We start from the raw sequence: 15,706 nt of genomic DNA on the forward strand, positions 1-15,706 counted from the left end.
TGTTCTGCGGTTGTGTGCACAGAAAGTTGTTCCACATTGGGCCTGTGTGTAAGCAGGAACGTCGGACTCCCACTCTGTTGACCTGTGGACCAAAAAATCACCAAGGCCCCCACACTTACCTCCCTACCCATTTGCAAAGTCCATCTTTTATGTCTCTGAGTAAAACACAATAGAGAATTCTTTTTTCTTTTTTTTTGTTCTTTCTTTATTTTGGTGACAAGTGAGATCCTTTGATGGAAACTGGATCTATAAGAAAAATAAGGACAGAGCCGTTAGTACAGTGAACATTCAGTGACATGGAACTCTGGTGGCTTTTCAGTTTTATAACTTCCTGGTGAAGGTTTAGCAGTTAAGACAACTCTGGTGGAAAAATTAACTATCTAGGATTCGAATCTCTTCTGTTCTTCACACTCACTTTCCCTTTTGGCCAGACACCCTAGGCAGTGATGCCCTTTGCACGGTGTCTGGCGTGTTCCTTGGCTCAGCCAGTGCCAGTGCCTTTCCTGTTTCTTCTCCTTCCCTGAAGTGCCCCCCAGCTACCCTGGAACCTCCCTCCCCAAAGCCAGGCTCTGGTGTGTGTAGGGGAGTTTGACTACCATTGGTGCCCGAAGGGGGTGGGAAAGAAGCCCTTTGCTGTTAGTGCCTTCTCATCAGCCAAGATAGCCGCTGAGAGAGAGGTTCCCCAAGCTTTAGGGAAGAAAATTCTGGAAGTGTCTTTCCCTTAAGAGGAAGCAGCTTTGCTGCTGTCATCAGCTGCTTCTTTACTCTGGGACATCAGACTGCTGCTTTGACTAAGGGACATCAGACCACTGCTTTGACTAAGAGCTGAGCCTACAGAGGCTAGGAGGGTTCAGTGTACCCCAGCAATGCACTCCATGCCACCCCACATTGACTCTCACACGCTCAGGGAGGCTTTCCCTGGCTAAAGCACTTCCCTGGCTTCCAAGCCAGGAGGCCATGCCCATTTGAGTTCTTCCGGCAAACAGCCACCATATCGCCTTTAAAACCACTCTTCCCTGTCATAACTGCTGCCCGCTCCCAGCATCCACCCATCTCACTTCCTCCTTGCTGGCAGGAGCCCTGTCTGGTTTGGATGGCCACCCTGCTTTTACCCAGCTGGTGGGAAGCAACCCCAGCCCCAGTCCTGGAGGTAGATCTACAGGTGATTATGCACCCACCTTGTCCCTAATAACCACTAAAACTTCAGGACTTCAATCAGACCCTTAGACTTGCAGTGTCAGTTAAATGATATGGGGAGACAACACCACAGCCTGGGCTCCGGCAGAGGAAAGTCCGGAAGAAGCCAGGGCCTGCTGACATCTCAAGCTGCAGATGCCAATTAGCACTGATCTCTACACTGGTGTCCAAGTGGTCACTGCAGTGATAATTCGACAGACATAGCAGGGTACATGGGGAAACCTCATCAGAACCACCAGGCCTGAGCTCTGTCTGGGAGAGCCATGCCAGCTGACCCCGAGGCCAGGAACGAGTTGCTTAGCTCTCAAGCCCACCTGTAAAGACCACCTCTATTCAGAGACAGGACAGGAGTCCACGCACCTGCCAGACCGTGGGGCTGGGGGATTGTTCACAGAGATTCAGTGATGTAGTAGGCAGCTCCCAGGGCCCCCAGAGCCACAGCAACAGTCCCAAGGGCTTGGAAGACATGGGATACGTTGAGTGGAGAGTTTTCTTCTAGGTCTTCTGTAGAGCAAAGCAGAAAATGGGAGTCATGGGAAGCTGGGCCTTAGTGCCTGACTACAGGCAGGAGACAGCGGCAATTGTGGTCCCCTCAGCATTGCAGGAATTACTCATCTCCCCACTAGCCAGCTTCTTCTCAGGACAGCACTTAATTCCCCCCACCCTTCCAACAAGGCCCCTCAGGATGTGAGGATGAACTGGTCTGGGGTGCCAGGAGCCCTGGAGACTGAGAGGGGGAGCAGCGTAGGAAGGTGATCCAGGCAGCCTTGCGCGAAACACCTCACACCCAGTGTCTTTCTCAAGCTCCACAACAACCCTGTGAGGTGGGTTCTCTCACTTCACTCCATTTTGGAGATGAAGAACCTCAGGAAATAATATATTACACCCACTACAAGGGCCAAGAAAATAGATGATGATGCTAATGATTGCGAGGAAGGCATTCAAACAATCCAATATCCATTTTGATAAAAACCCTACAAAAATAGGAATTTGTATTTAATGTGAATGTGCACTTAAAGCCAGGAGCCAATGTTATGCTCCTTTGAGAAATGCGAAGATTGTGGGTGCAGGTGCTAAACTTCGGTCAGAATTAAAAGCACATATCCTGCCCTGGCCAGATTGTGTCTTGCCTCTGCCCCTTTGCTCCCCTAACTCTGAGCCTTGCTTCTGCCTTTTCCTCCACCTAGAATGCTCCCCCTTTGCATTTTAAACCACAGAAGATCCCAAGATCCTTCTGGACTCAGCTCATGTGCTGCTGTCACTACACCATCCACCTATAGGACACAGAGCCTTTTCTATCTTGCATTTTGGTTTCTTAAGGCATGTAGCTTAGCTTACCATGCAGACCGTTCAAGTTTAAGGGCGAGGTTCCCTGTTCTGGTTTCCCTCCTAGCACCTACCATGTTTCCCCGAAAATAAGACAATGTCTTATATTTATTTTTTTCTCAAGAAGACACACTAGGGCTTATTTTCAGGGGACATCTTATTTTTTATTTTTTTTTTAGACGGAGCCTCAAGCTATCCCCCTGGGTAGAGTGCTATGGCATCACAGCTCACAGCAACCTCCAACCCCTGGGCTCAAGCGAGTCTTCTGCCTCAGCCTCCCAAGTAGCTGGGACTACAGGCACCCGCCACAACGCCCGGCCATTTTTTGTTTGATTGCAGCCATCATTGTTGTTTAGTGGGCCCGGGCTGGGGATTTGAACCCGCCACCTTAGGTGTATGTGGCTGGCGCCTTAGCTGCTTGAGCCTCAGGCGCCGAGCCGGGATGTCTTATATTTATTAAGTATAATACAACAATCTACATTTATTCGAATACACTTAAGTCATCTTCTTCTGGAACATGACAGGGGGAGCAGACCTTATTGGTGGGGCTGGTGCTAGTGATGTGTGAACTCCTTTCCCCTAGCCGTTTGCACGTGCAATAGGATGCCTGCGACCTTGGTTACTACACATGCACCCGCCCAAATGTGAACGGCTCGGAGAAAGGAGCTGTGGCAGACAAAAGGTAGTCTAGTCTTCCTTACTGCTCCATGCTGAAATGCATGGTGTGGCTATGCAGCATATCTGCATTAGCCACACTCATCCCTAGGTCTTATTATTGGGGTAGGGCTTATATTTAACAAATGCATAGAAATCCTGCTAGGGCTTATTTTTTGGGTAGGTCTTATTTTTGGGGAAACAAGGTAGTCACCCCTGCAGAGCAAGTTTCCTCAATAACACTTGTTGGTTTTCAACCACTATGAACCCCAGGCACAATTTGGCCACAGATAGATGGAAGTACCAAGTATGTTGGGGCAAAGTCCTGAATGGTGGCAGGCAGGCCTTCCTTGAGGGGACTTGACTAGCTGATTGAGTGTATTTTGGCTCCAGGTATGTTCTTCCCACATACTCCACACATGCTGGCTTCTTTCCAGGTGTAGAAGAGATGACTTTTTTTTTTTTCAACTACAGACAGGAGTGGGGACTAGGAGGGGAAGCTCTGCTCCTGGGCTAGGGACACATTGCTAAGGGGAAGGGCCTCTTCCTGGAGATCTGTCAGCTCCCTCCTAGCCCATGCTCTGAAGAACAGGTGTCATCTTCAGTCTGTTCTCCTGTCATGGACCAGGGTCTTCCCTGAGGGACAGTAGCAGCCATGACATTTCTGCAGGCTTTGTGGCAGTGTAAAGGAGGGCAGATACTGTGGGTGATGCTTTGGGGGCTGCTACTGACACAGCAGCGTGGGGGCACATGTTTCCTGTGCGGACTCGTGGAAAGAACCTGACCATACTCTGAAGGAGGCTGAGGTCTTTTGATTATGTGGACAGGAGTTATAATCAGTTGCTATTACTGAATTTGGGAGGGGGAAATTCATTGCAGGTCAAGAACCTAGAGCCCATCTGTGGTATAGGCCACAGAGGCGGCCATGGAGGTGCATGGCCAAACAGTGTTTAATCCAAAGCTTCTGAATGACATGAAATTTAGGAAGGGCTGTGGGGATGTGCTCTGGGAAGAAAGAGCACCTTTGGAGAAAAGAAAAATGAGATCTTTAAAGAAGCAATTTGCAGCATGGGAGAAAACTGCCACTTCTCCATGCAAGTGGGGGGCCTAGAAGGTGCATCTGGTTAGAGAGGGCCCCGCCTGCCAAACCCCAGAGGGGATAACTCAGGGAAGGCTTTCCTTTTGGCATCTGATTCTCAAGAGAAACGAAGTTACCCATGACTGCTAAGGTCTGGGAACAGAGCCTGGCCCTGGGAACTTGTGCCCTGAGGCTCCAGCCCCCTAGAATCGGAACCTGTAGAAGGTGAGAAGGTTTGGGAATCCTCTCCCTGGCACGATCTGCCAGTCCCGAGGCAGAAGGATACCGAAGATGCGGCTATGGCATAGCCCCAGACGACACCAGCAAGTGGACCTGCCAGGGCACAGGGCACAGGAGCAGGTATGCAGGGCCAGATGCAGCTGAGGCCCTGGGGACACAGAAAGAGAGAGATGAGGATGCACCGCTCCAGGAGACTGAGGACTGGCTGGAACACAGTCCCAGAAGGCTCCACTGACAGTCACACTGCTCACGCAGAAGCTGTAGGATTACCAGGGAAAACACTAGACTTTTAAAAGGCATCATTGAGGATCTGGGACAGAACTACCCAACGAAAGCAGTTCTTCCACGAAATGTTGGTTTACCAAGTGGAAGACTAACCATAGGAAAACAGCTGTTTATAGACTGCTACCTAGGGATGATAATGATAGTAATCGTAATAACAATGCAATAGCTTACACCTGTTGGTGCTCCCTACTTCACGTCATTACCCATCTCCATTAACTATTACAACAATCCTGTGCAGTGGAATATTGTTAGTCTCGTTTTACAAATAAGGAAACTGAGGCTCAAAGAATATAAGGGACGTGCCCTTATAGATTATAGTAGATTGCAAAAGTGGACCTTAACACAGAATTTTTAACTTTTAATAATTTAACCGAATTTGTGGAAAGTCATGCAAGCTGCTGACTGCTCCTCCCATAAGAGGCTGCACTGAGATTCCTGGAACTGGAGCTGCCTTGATCCATTTATCTAGGGCAGTGGTTCTCAACCTTCCTAATGCCGTGACCCTTTAATACAGTTCTCATGTTGTGGTGAACCCCAACCATAAAATTATTTTAGTTGCTACATCATAGCTGTAATTTTGCTACTGCTATGAACCATAATGGAAATATCTGATATTAGACAATCCCTGTGAAAGGGTCACAGGGGTCGCGACCCACGGGTTGAGAACTGCTGATCTAGGGTCTATTGATCCAGCCAGAAGAAGACAATCACTGCTCTAGTTTACAGTCCTGGAAATACATTCCCAAATATATCCTCCATTTCTGTCCTCCTCTGGTGGATCCCAGCAGAACTCAGAGTAGACACTCTGTGTTGGCAAGAGAATTTCTGGCTGGATAATTCCCTCCTATTTCCTACTCAACTTCTGCACAGAGCTACAGATTCTTCCAGCCGTAAGCTCATGAAGCTAATGGTCAACTCCACCTGCCCATCTTGGAATGGAGAAAGGGCAATTCTAAAGGCAAGACTTATCTCTGTTCTTTCTTTAGTTTAAAGAACATTTTAAAATCAGGATATTAATTCCCAGGACATAACCTTCACCCTCTTAGTGTGTTCAGTGGTTTTAGTGTATTTACAAAGGTGTGTGACTATCACCACCGTGTAATTTCAGAACATTACCATCTCCCCATCTCCCCACAAAGAAGCTCCACCCCCATTAGTAGTCACTCTCCATTCCTCTCTCCCCTCAGTCTCTGGCAATAAATTTGCCTAGTCTGAATATTTTATACAAATGGAATCATCCAATATGTGGGTTTGGGGGGAACTGGCTTCTTTTACTCAGCCTAATGTTTTCAAGGTTATTTATGTTGTAGCTTGCATCAGTACTTCATCTCTTACCATTGCCAAATGGTATTTTATTGTATTCATTATATTGTGGTATTTCATAGCATAGTTGTTTTGATTATCCATTCATCAGTTGATGGAAATTTGGGTTGTTTCCCCTTTTTGGTTATTATGAATGCTGCTATGAACATTCATGTATAAATTTTAGTGTGCATATACATTTTTAATTCTCTTGGGTGTATACCCAAGAGTGGAACTGCTCAGTCATGGGGTAACTTCATGGTCCTCTAAGGAACTACCAGACTGTTCTCACTGCAGCTTGACCTTTTCCATTCCTACCAGCAATGCACGAGGCTTACTCTCTCTACGTCTTTATTCACACTTATTCTCACTCATCTTTTGATTACTGCAGTGGAAAACTTGTGTTTTCTTGAGTTACAATATTTTATGCACACAAAAAGTCTGGATTATAGAAAATACAGGCCCTCATCCTATATCTCCAACATTCCTCCTCCTCATTCTGGTTCGAAGGGGAAAGCTTCTTTGGAAGAAGAGTAGGGTGTTCATTGTAACCACAGATTTGGGAATGAAAATACTAGTTCTGAAGACTGTAATCCAGAAATGTTTTTCTCAGAGGCTCATGATCACAATATGTGAGACATATAATGCGCCAGATTATGACCATATATTAAGAACTAATTGATTTTGGGCCACAGAAAGATAGTTCCATGGTGACACTTTGGATTCAGCATTCTTCCTCAAAAATCTCATTTATTTTACACACAGCCATCTCAGAGGGATACACTAAAGCCCAGGGAATGTGGCCTGTTTAGGGCCACAAAGCCATGGGCACTGGCTTAAGGCAGATCCAGGAGACATTCAGAGAGAAATTTTCTTCCTCTTAGGGAGATCACCAAACCTCTTGAAATTGAAAGGTCAGTGCTGTGGTTAAGAGTGAGGATTTTGGAGTCAGAACACAGTGAGATTCCTCTTTCTGCCCCACCAATGCCTACTAAAGAATGACTTGTTTGTCTCCAATGAACCTCAGTTTCCCCATCTATAAAATGGAGATGATAACTGAACCTGTACACAGTAAATGCTCAGTGACAAAAAGTAGCTATTCCATTATTTTTAGTATAAACCAGCCTACGTCCTAAACTTCGCTTAAATTTCCTCCACACAATCCAATGCTTATCCATATTCTGTTTAGCTCCCAAGAAGATGGGGAACCACTTTTCCCAATGGTCATTCTATTTTCAGATAGAGCTAATTGTTGGAACATTTTTAAGGTTGAACAGAAATCTGTCTGTTTCTAGTATTTTCCATGGGTAAGGTTGCCAACTTAGCAAATGAAAATGCAGAGCGCCCATGCAACATTTGGGATACATATACTAGAAAATTATTTGTTGTTTATTTAAAATTAAAATTTAACCGGGAATCCTGTATTTTATCTGGTTTACTCTATCCATGGACTCTTAGTCAGACCTCTGGGAACAAAATAGAGTAAGTCTACTCACACCTTCTACCCGGCAGACAGACATCTTCCAATTCCCTCAACCAATCGTCATACACCAAATAGTTCTTATCTCCCTGAACCTGGTAATCTGGACTATCTTCTTTGAACTAGTTTTTAAGGCACCATTTACAGCCGACAAGGAGAGCCTGATGAGGACACAGAAAAGCAGTACGACCATTTCCCTCATTCTAAACCTATTCTGCTATTAGTGCATCCTTGGTTTTTATTTTTTAGCAGTCACGAGGCACTTCTACCTTCTAACAAACAAGTACTGCCACAATATGTATGCATGGCTGCCTTCAATGAGACTCAGGATGGTAAGGAATGACAAAAGCCAGGAATCCTGGTCTCTTGGGTAGAAACAAAAACAAAACCCTTCACACTTGACAAGCACCAGTCTAGAACACGTTAACTATACACCACCGTCCTATCAGAACCAGCCTCTGGCATTCCCCAAGACTCCATCAGCAGGAAAGCTAGAACTGCTGAAGCTAGAAGACTGCCCACCTGTTTTTCTGGATTGAGGGGCTGCTTTTTGGTCAGCTTTTGAAGGTACCAGGCGCCCAGAGGAGTGGCATTTTTCAGAAGATGGAACGGTTTGGGCGGCAGGCTGCTGGGGGGTGGTTTCAAGGCTAGGATGCTGTGGAGTAGAGTCAGAGCTATGCTGTGGTGAGCTGGATTCAATACTAGGCTGCTGTGAGCTGGATTCAGGGCTGGGCTGCTGTGAGAGGGAGTCAATGGTAGCAGGCGGTGTGTTGAAATCTCGGCTGCGTTTGGCCTCTGTCCTTTTCTTTTTGCCCTTCTTCATGGTGAGGCCTCCCAACTTAAATGTGGACCTACATGGAGCTGCCTAATCTCCCGGCTCCTTGGGAGCCATTTGTCTTCTGCCCTAGGGGTCTGGCTCTGGCCTCTGACTGGACCTGGGCCCCACAGAGGACAGTCACTCATGCCTCCTGTGAGGTCATAGAAGCCAGGTTGGCTCCTATGGCGGGGCTCCAGAGACAGTCTTCTCCTCGGACACCACCCTGGTGTCCTCCCTGCTCCCACCCTGCCAAGACAGGGCAAGGGCAGCAGCTGCCCTGCCCCTCACAGGCCTGGTTGTGCCTGCTGCAGAGCCTGTGACAACTACACCCCATGATTCTGCGACTGAAGCGCCACCTTCAGGCACCTGTCCGCTGGTGTGTTCCTGGGTTCATGTGAGCTATGTCTTTTGCTCTAAGACATTTGGGATGTGACTCTCAGCTCTGTCACTGGTTTCCACATACCAGAAAAAAGAAAAAAAAGAAAAAAAAAGAAAAGAAAAGAAAAAATGCTCAGCATGCATCTAGTGAGTTTTAGGTAACTTTCCTGAAGATTTGGAGCTTCTTTGAAGGTTTCACTTTCCATGCCCAGAGCCTTCTACTATCTCAGAATAACCTTCTCCTCCTCTCAAATCCTTCCCTCGCTCAATGTGGGACATGCCACCCAAGGGGACATTTGGGAATGGAGATTGGCAGGGGTAGCTTTAGTTTTATAAGAACCCTTGCATTTGGTGGAGAATTATTCCAGAAAATGTAATGGCTGTTCAGAAAACTAAAATTTTCTCAAACTCATTACATTGGCAACCACACACTGACCATCTCCCAAACCCCCAAACTCGTAGTAGTGCCACACAGGGAACCACGAACCTTTCTCTAAATTAACAATGTGATTTTCATTTTAGGATGGAAGAGGGAAAAGTTTTTTTAAAAGATGATCTAAACCTCACACTTTGCAACATAAAAAGCATTCAGATTAGAAGACTGCTTCCACCAAGTTAAACAGGTAAGTATCTGACTGCTAAGCCCATGAACTCGCCCCAGGATAAGGATTAAGGGCAGGCCTACCTAGATAAAAAGGGCTCATAGGAGTTTCCAAGCCAGGCCAATCATGAAACCACAGGACCTATTTTAGGGCTTCTAGAGCTTGAAAGGACTTTGTCAATGATCTTTTTGCATAAGAGGACAGCAAGTGTGAAGAAGTTGAGTCACTTTTCCAAAGTCACACAGCTGGTTTCAGCAGGGCTGAATTCCAGTTCAGGGTTCTTTCTTTTCATGACTGCAGAAGGCAACAGGGAGTTCAATGATTACACGTGCTTTAAATTAAAGAATTAAAAAATCCCTGAAGAAAAACAAACAAGCTAAAGGTATGAAGGATTAGAACTAAGGGGAAACTCAGATTAAGAGGATTACATTTTACTTGGCTGACTTTGGCATGAGCCAGGTCTGGGAGAGATGATTCTATAAGAAGATGGTAATTCTCTGAAGTTGAGAGAACGGATCCCACTTAGGGGGATTCTAAGGGGATCCCACTTAGAATCAGAGAAACTAGAAACCCAGGCCAGAAACCCTGTTGGGATTTAGCAGATAGCTCTGGAACTCCTAATTGGATTTCAGATACCAATGGGCTTTGACTGAGGGCCTCAACTTGGTTTAAATTAGAGTCTCTCACCCTCAACCCTAATGACATTTGAGGGTAGGTGATTCTTTTGGGGGGGGGGGAAGGTGTCCTGTGTTTTGTAGGAATTTTACCAGTATCCCTGGTCTCTACCCATTACCACTCTCCATTACCCATGATAACCTAAAATGTCTCTAGACATTCCCAAATGTCCCCTTGGGTGGGGTGTCAAATTGCTCCCTGGTTGAGAACACTGGTTTAAATGAATCAGATAGGGGTAGACATATATAGGTAGAATTTCCTTCAGCAATGAAAGAAACATTCCATTTCACCCAAAGGAGTCAAACCGCAGAGAGAACAGGTTTCTGTTCCTCAGAAGAGAGATGGAGGAACTAGGACAGGCTTAGGGAGGAGGGGGGAGTTTTTCTATGGCAGCAGCGAAAATGTTTGTGGGTCCTTTAGTAAGGTGGTCCCAAGAAGCAGAAAGAGGGCACTCTTGGATGAGAGGTTGTCCCAGAAGAATGAGGAAGAATGAGACTGCAATAGATCTTTGCTAGAATGTCTTCCTTTGGAGAATGGCCTTCTGCTTGAGCACAAGTTCCTAGCCTGGAAGCATGATTCTTCTATAATATGGACATAATCCTCTGCCCCAGGCTTAATTGCCACCATGCTGCTACCTCTGTTCAGCTCTAGCTAACAGTGAGCACCAGAGGTCCTGTGAATAGGCCTAGATTTCTGGCGTTTTTTGGAAGCCCTTCCCCTTTATTACTGCCTCCCCCATCTCTATCAAAGAATTTCCCATGGTCAAGTGTATTTATTTCCTTATAAAGCCTTTCTTGAGATCCCCAACTAGAAACTATCTTTCCCTCTCTAGCCCCAAAGCACCTGTTTGTATGACACGGATCACATTCTGCACAACCCCAAGACCGTGGAGACCCCAGAGGACCATGTAGAGTAGGGGCTCCGGGTGGTGCCTATGGCTCAAAGGAGTAGGGCACCGGCCCCATATGCTGGAGGTGGCAGGCTCAAACCCAGCCCCAGCCAAAAAATGAAAAAAATAATAAAAAAATAGAGTAGAGGCTCAACACAAGCTGCTTGAATAGAATGAACGTGAACGCAGGAGAGAGCAAGCAGGAAGTTGTGAAAGCAGGAAGGTGCATATGAGTGACGGGGACAAGGCACTTTTAGGCTTCCTCACTATAGAGCTGATTTCTAGCCTCAGCTGAAGATCCTGGTTAGAGTAATCCATAGGCAAGGGGCTTTCCTAACCAGGCATGCCAGCCATGTGAAAACACTGCAGACTATTTAGGAGAGGGAGAAGAATGAGTCTAAGGAGATTTGAAGTTTGATAGGCAGGAAAAGGTCTTGTGGGAGTTATAAACCCCTTCCAGAAGGCCTCTGATGGTTCTTGCCCCTGGATGTGTCCTGGGCACCCAGAACAATCATGTCACCATTTGTCCTGAAACTAGCTGGACAGTGCCTCAGACATGAACTGGCTCTTCACTGTTACAACATCACATGAGCAGGAAACTGGTCCATAGAGAGGACGGCTTGCTCTGGTCCCCATGAGGGTGGCAGAGGCTTGAATATCCCAGGCTTGCACTCCTTTGCCAAGAGCACATCCTTAGTCCCGACTGCTGCCCCTGGAAGGGTGAAGCTGTGAGGGGCCTCTAGGGACAGAAGGTACAATACGTGGTGCTCACTTAAAAGCCCACTGCTGAGACCCACAGATTAACTCCCCAGAGCTACAGGCCTGGATTCCCTGATAGGAACTTTTCAAGGCTGTGATTGAGAATTCTGCAGTAGTCCAGCGACTCTGATAAGTACCATCCTTAGAAGCTTGTCGTGAGGATTAGATGATAACAGCCTTTAGAGCAGAGCCTGGCTGGCTGTGGACATGTTTTTATTGTAACTGTTATTCCCTGAAGAAGACTAAAGGACCAAGCAAGGAATAAGCGGATGTGGAGAGGAGGAAGTGGGGCCCCTGGTCCCACAAAAATCCCAAATCAATATCTTACAAAAGCGTGATTCTAAGTAGTGGGAAATGTGCCCTGAGTTGTGGGTAGAGTGAATAGGTGGATAGTGTAGCCCTCCAAATTAAATTAATTGGAAGACTTTTGACGCTGAGATTGCCCCAGAGAGCACATCTAGTTCACCTCCACTAAAACTGTACCCCAAACTCCTGGAGGCACCAGGTGAGGGGTTGTGGCGTCAGTTTGTCGGCTACTCAGGTGAGCAGTAATCTCAGGGGACAGGACTCCGTATTTGAGCGTCCCTCCTCCCCGGGGCACCCGCGGCGTCCAGGGGTTCCCAGTCCCCTGTCCTCAGGCCCCTCACCATCGGTCTGGGTCTCCTCATCCACTAGGGAGGCCCTGGGCGCTTGGCCAGCGGCGCGCTGGACGTCCAGGATGCCTTCGCGGCGGCCGGGGCGGAATACCGCGGTGTGCACCTCCACGGCGGGGCTGTGAGGCAAGAAGACGCTGCTGAGCAGGGCCTCCATGCGGCAGCGTGCCTCGGCCTCTTCGCCGGCTTGCGGCTGCACGATGATCCCGAGGAGCGCGGCGGGCTGGCGGCGGTTCCGGGCGCGCACCTGCTGCAGGAGCAGCTGTAGCCGCGGCAGCTGCGATGTCAGCGCCGATGCCCGGCACAGCACTAGAAGCAGCTGCGAGCCCCGCTCCGGCGGCGCCTGGCATCTCGTCGCCGCCTGGTGTTTCGCCTCCCAGGGCCTGGAGGTCCCAGGCAGCGCTCCGGGCTCCTCGAGCACTTCCTCGGCCTCCTGCCTGCAGTGCTGCGGCTGATCCGTGAAGCGCTGGAACTTCGCTGCCGGGCAGTCGTCGCCATTCGCGGAGCTGCTGCCCAAGCGCTTGGGCCGCCGCGTGGCGCAGCTGCTGGGAGTGCTTTGGACGCTCATGACACCGCTGGGAGAGGGTCCGGAGAGCTGATCGGTCGCGGCGTCCCCCAGACAGTTGTGCAGGGTCATGTTGCACTCATCCTGCCTCCAGAACTCGCTTATCAGCAGCATCTGGCCTCTGTCCTGGATGGACTGGACGGGAGCCTGTTGCTGAGCCTCAGCCCTCGGCTCCTGAGGACTTCCGGGGTGCCAGGCCCCCTGCCACTGCTCCATGTCCGGTCCGGCTTCCTTGCCCCTTTGGGTCGGGTCCTCTGTGGGCCAAGGCAAAGCCGCGGTTTCCCAAAGCATGTCACAATACCCCTGCGCCCGGCCTCTTTCTGTCGTGGCCAAGGGCCTCTGCCCTGCTATTCCCTGGAAATCTTCTAACTTAGGCAAGTTGCTGGTTTAATGCGGTCTGTGATTAGCATCTCCACCGTTTTGTAGGACTGTAGTGTCAAAAGGTGCATCCTTTTGTCCCATGCAGCCTCCAGGTAAAACCTGGGGCACCTGAAAAGCAGTGGATTGGGATGCTCACTGCATCTGGAACTTTCACAAACCATTGAGGAGCAGAGTGGCGGCTCTGAGTGGCTGTGGCCTGGGAGGCAGGACTTACCTGGGCATCTGCTGGCTGAGTGATCTGGGGGCCAGAGTCCTGGACTGGTGAGGTTGCAGGAGATAGTTTGGGGTCTCCTCAGTTCCAGCCTTGTGTGGGTACCCTACCTGTCAAAATGTTAGGTAGGGTGTTCTGGAAAAGAAAACAATGCAAAAAGCACAAAACTGCGTAGCTGGCCAGCACATGGGACAAGTAAATAGTGTCCTGGGGAGGTGGGACAGGGACCCAGGACAGCTGCAGAGACTGGAAACCCAATGGTGGGGAAAATTGTTCCCATTGTTAGTTTTTTTAAAAATAAGCTTTGCCAAGTTATTCTGAAAATTTTAAAGTATTAAAGGATTTTGGAGAGCAAGCTGTTGACTAGAAAACCCTGAGCTGGAGTCCTGTTAAAACCCCCAAGAGCCCCAGGCTATGGGTGGTTCCCAAAGACCGGGACGGGCAGAATGCCCAGAATGGGCAGTGTTGGGGATGCTTTCTTCTTCTCTTTTGATTTTTCCACCTTGGCCCAATGAGACTCAATTCACCCTCCATCTGGAAAGTGTGGGTGAGAATGCTACAAAGCCCTTTCCTCTTTACTTAGCTGCATGGTCACAGGAATTTACTGGTCGCTTTTCTCTAGGGGCCTGGGTCACTGTATTGAAAAAAATGATGCTGGAGGTTCATCTAGGATGAATTAGACCTGCCCACCCACCATGCAGGCCATGGCCCTTCCACTGGTAGACCTAGATAGGGAGACACAATTTAGATAACTGTGGGAGGTAGGAGGCCCTACCTCGGCCAGAGGCTTGACCTTTTCTTTCTAAACCAGCTTTTATCAGACAATCCTTAACTGGGGAGTACCAGTTCTATAGGAAGCCCAGACTTCTGCGTGTTGAGTGTTTTACATATTACCCTTATACCCCTTATACAACCCAGCAGTGGAGAGGGCACCATTCGTTGGTTACAGATGCAGACACTGAGGCTCAGAGAGGTTAGGTAACTTGTCCAAATTCAGTTAGCAGTGAATGGTTGATCTGGGATTTAGACTGGCTGCAAGTCATAGGTGTCTACTGGAACACAGGATCATGGCTCCCTGTGTCAGGGAGGTTGCTGGAAGTTAATCCTGGACTAGGATTAGAGGGAGAGGCTGAAGGAGGGAAGACAGAGGTGAGCCAGGAAATATGAGGAGATAGGAACCTCCTGCTTGTTTTAAGTCTTCAGGTTGCAAAGCCTTCTGGGTATACAGTTTTTAGGGCACAGTGAGACTAGGTTGGTAACTTCTGTTCTAACAAAATGACTAATCTTTCTTTCCTTTGAAAGTTTGTAACTTTTTGATTAAAAAAATTTTAACAAAATATTTTCATAATAAGGAATATCCAGAAGAAAAGACTCCAAGGAGGGAAGAATAGTCCTTTTATCATTTCAAATCTCATAAGAGCAATTATTTCCAACTTTGGAAAGTCAGAAAGCTCTTCTCAGATAAAAGGTTGAACCCAGACGTTTGTAAGCTGAGAGTGAAAGACACTTAAATAGTCCCTAGTACTCATTCCCATTTGAGCCACCTGCTGTCCAATCTGGCTGCCATATTGGGCTTTCTTGTGAAATTTCTCAGATGAAAGTATTCTGTTGATGATGCTTGGCAACTTTTGAACTAGACTACATAGTAATAGTCTGAGGATTTTAATTATTTTGAAAAATTATTTAGTTATTTTTAAATAGGCAATTCATGTGCCTGACTAGGTAAAAAATTAGAGAGATTGTGGCTTCTGTTCTGCTCTCTTGGATAACTCTCTGGGGGAAGCCAGGTGCCATGCAATCAGGACACTCAAGCAGTCCTGTGGAGGAGTCCCCATGGCAAGGATCTGAGGCCTCCAGCCAACAGCCAAGGAGGGAGCTGTGTTGGACGCTTTCAGCCCTAGTCAATCTTACACCACCGGAAACTTAGGGGCTATCCTGATTGCAATGTCATGAAAGATCCAGAGCTAGAACCACTCAGCTGAGCTACTCTCTAATTTTTAACTCTCATAGGGATGTGAAATGTTATCATTTTCGCCTAAGAGTGTTCTCCTTTTTCCACATCCTCACCAGCATTTATTTTCTGTGTTTTTGATAATGACCATTTTAACTGGGGTGAGCTGATAGTACATTGTGGTTTTGATAGAGGGCTTTTTCTGTTTACCTGTGTTTTTGTATGATAAATGTACATTCCTTTTTTTCTTTTTTTTTTTTTTT

At 47.6% G+C, this 15,706-nt stretch overlaps 1 protein-coding gene across 1 annotated transcript; it reads right to left on the minus strand.

Moving 5' to 3' along the window:
- Positions 1–118: 118 nt before the first annotated feature.
- SPATA3 (spermatogenesis associated 3) lies at positions 119–8,773 on the minus strand. Its single transcript, XM_003784874.3, has 4 exons — positions 8,085–8,773; positions 4,472–4,643; positions 1,558–1,701; positions 119–246 (listed from the first exon to the last, which is right to left on the minus strand). Exons 1-3 carry the CDS (start codon positions 8,383–8,385, stop codon positions 1,596–1,598), a joined length of 579 nt encoding a protein of 192 aa, XP_003784922.1. The 5' UTR covers positions 8,386–8,773; the 3' UTR covers positions 119–246; positions 1,558–1,595.
- Between the last annotated feature and the right edge of the window lie 6,933 nt (positions 8,774–15,706).

The sequence above is a fragment of the Otolemur garnettii genome, unplaced genomic scaffold, assembly GCF_000181295.1.
Source record: "Otolemur garnettii isolate 467f Iridium unplaced genomic scaffold, OtoGar3 scaffold00013, whole genome shotgun sequence".
NCBI lineage: Eukaryota > Metazoa > Chordata > Mammalia > Primates > Galagidae > Otolemur > Otolemur garnettii.

What these genes read in the sequence shown, in the direction of transcription:
- SPATA3 (XM_003784874.3), bottom strand. Translation starts at nt 8,385, where the DNA reads ATGAAGAAGGGCAAAAAGAAAAGGACAGAGGCCAAACGCAGCCGAGAT. An exon ending in CCCTCAATCCAGAAAAACAG is followed by an intron (nt 4,644 to 8,084) that starts GTGGGCAGTCTT and finishes CTGTGTCCCCAG; the next exon opens with GGCCTCAGCTGCATCTGGCC. An exon ending in AACCTTCTCACCTTCTACAG is followed by an intron (nt 1,702 to 4,471) that starts GTTCCGATTCTA and finishes TTTGCTCTACAG; the next exon opens with AAGACCTAGAAGAAAACTCT.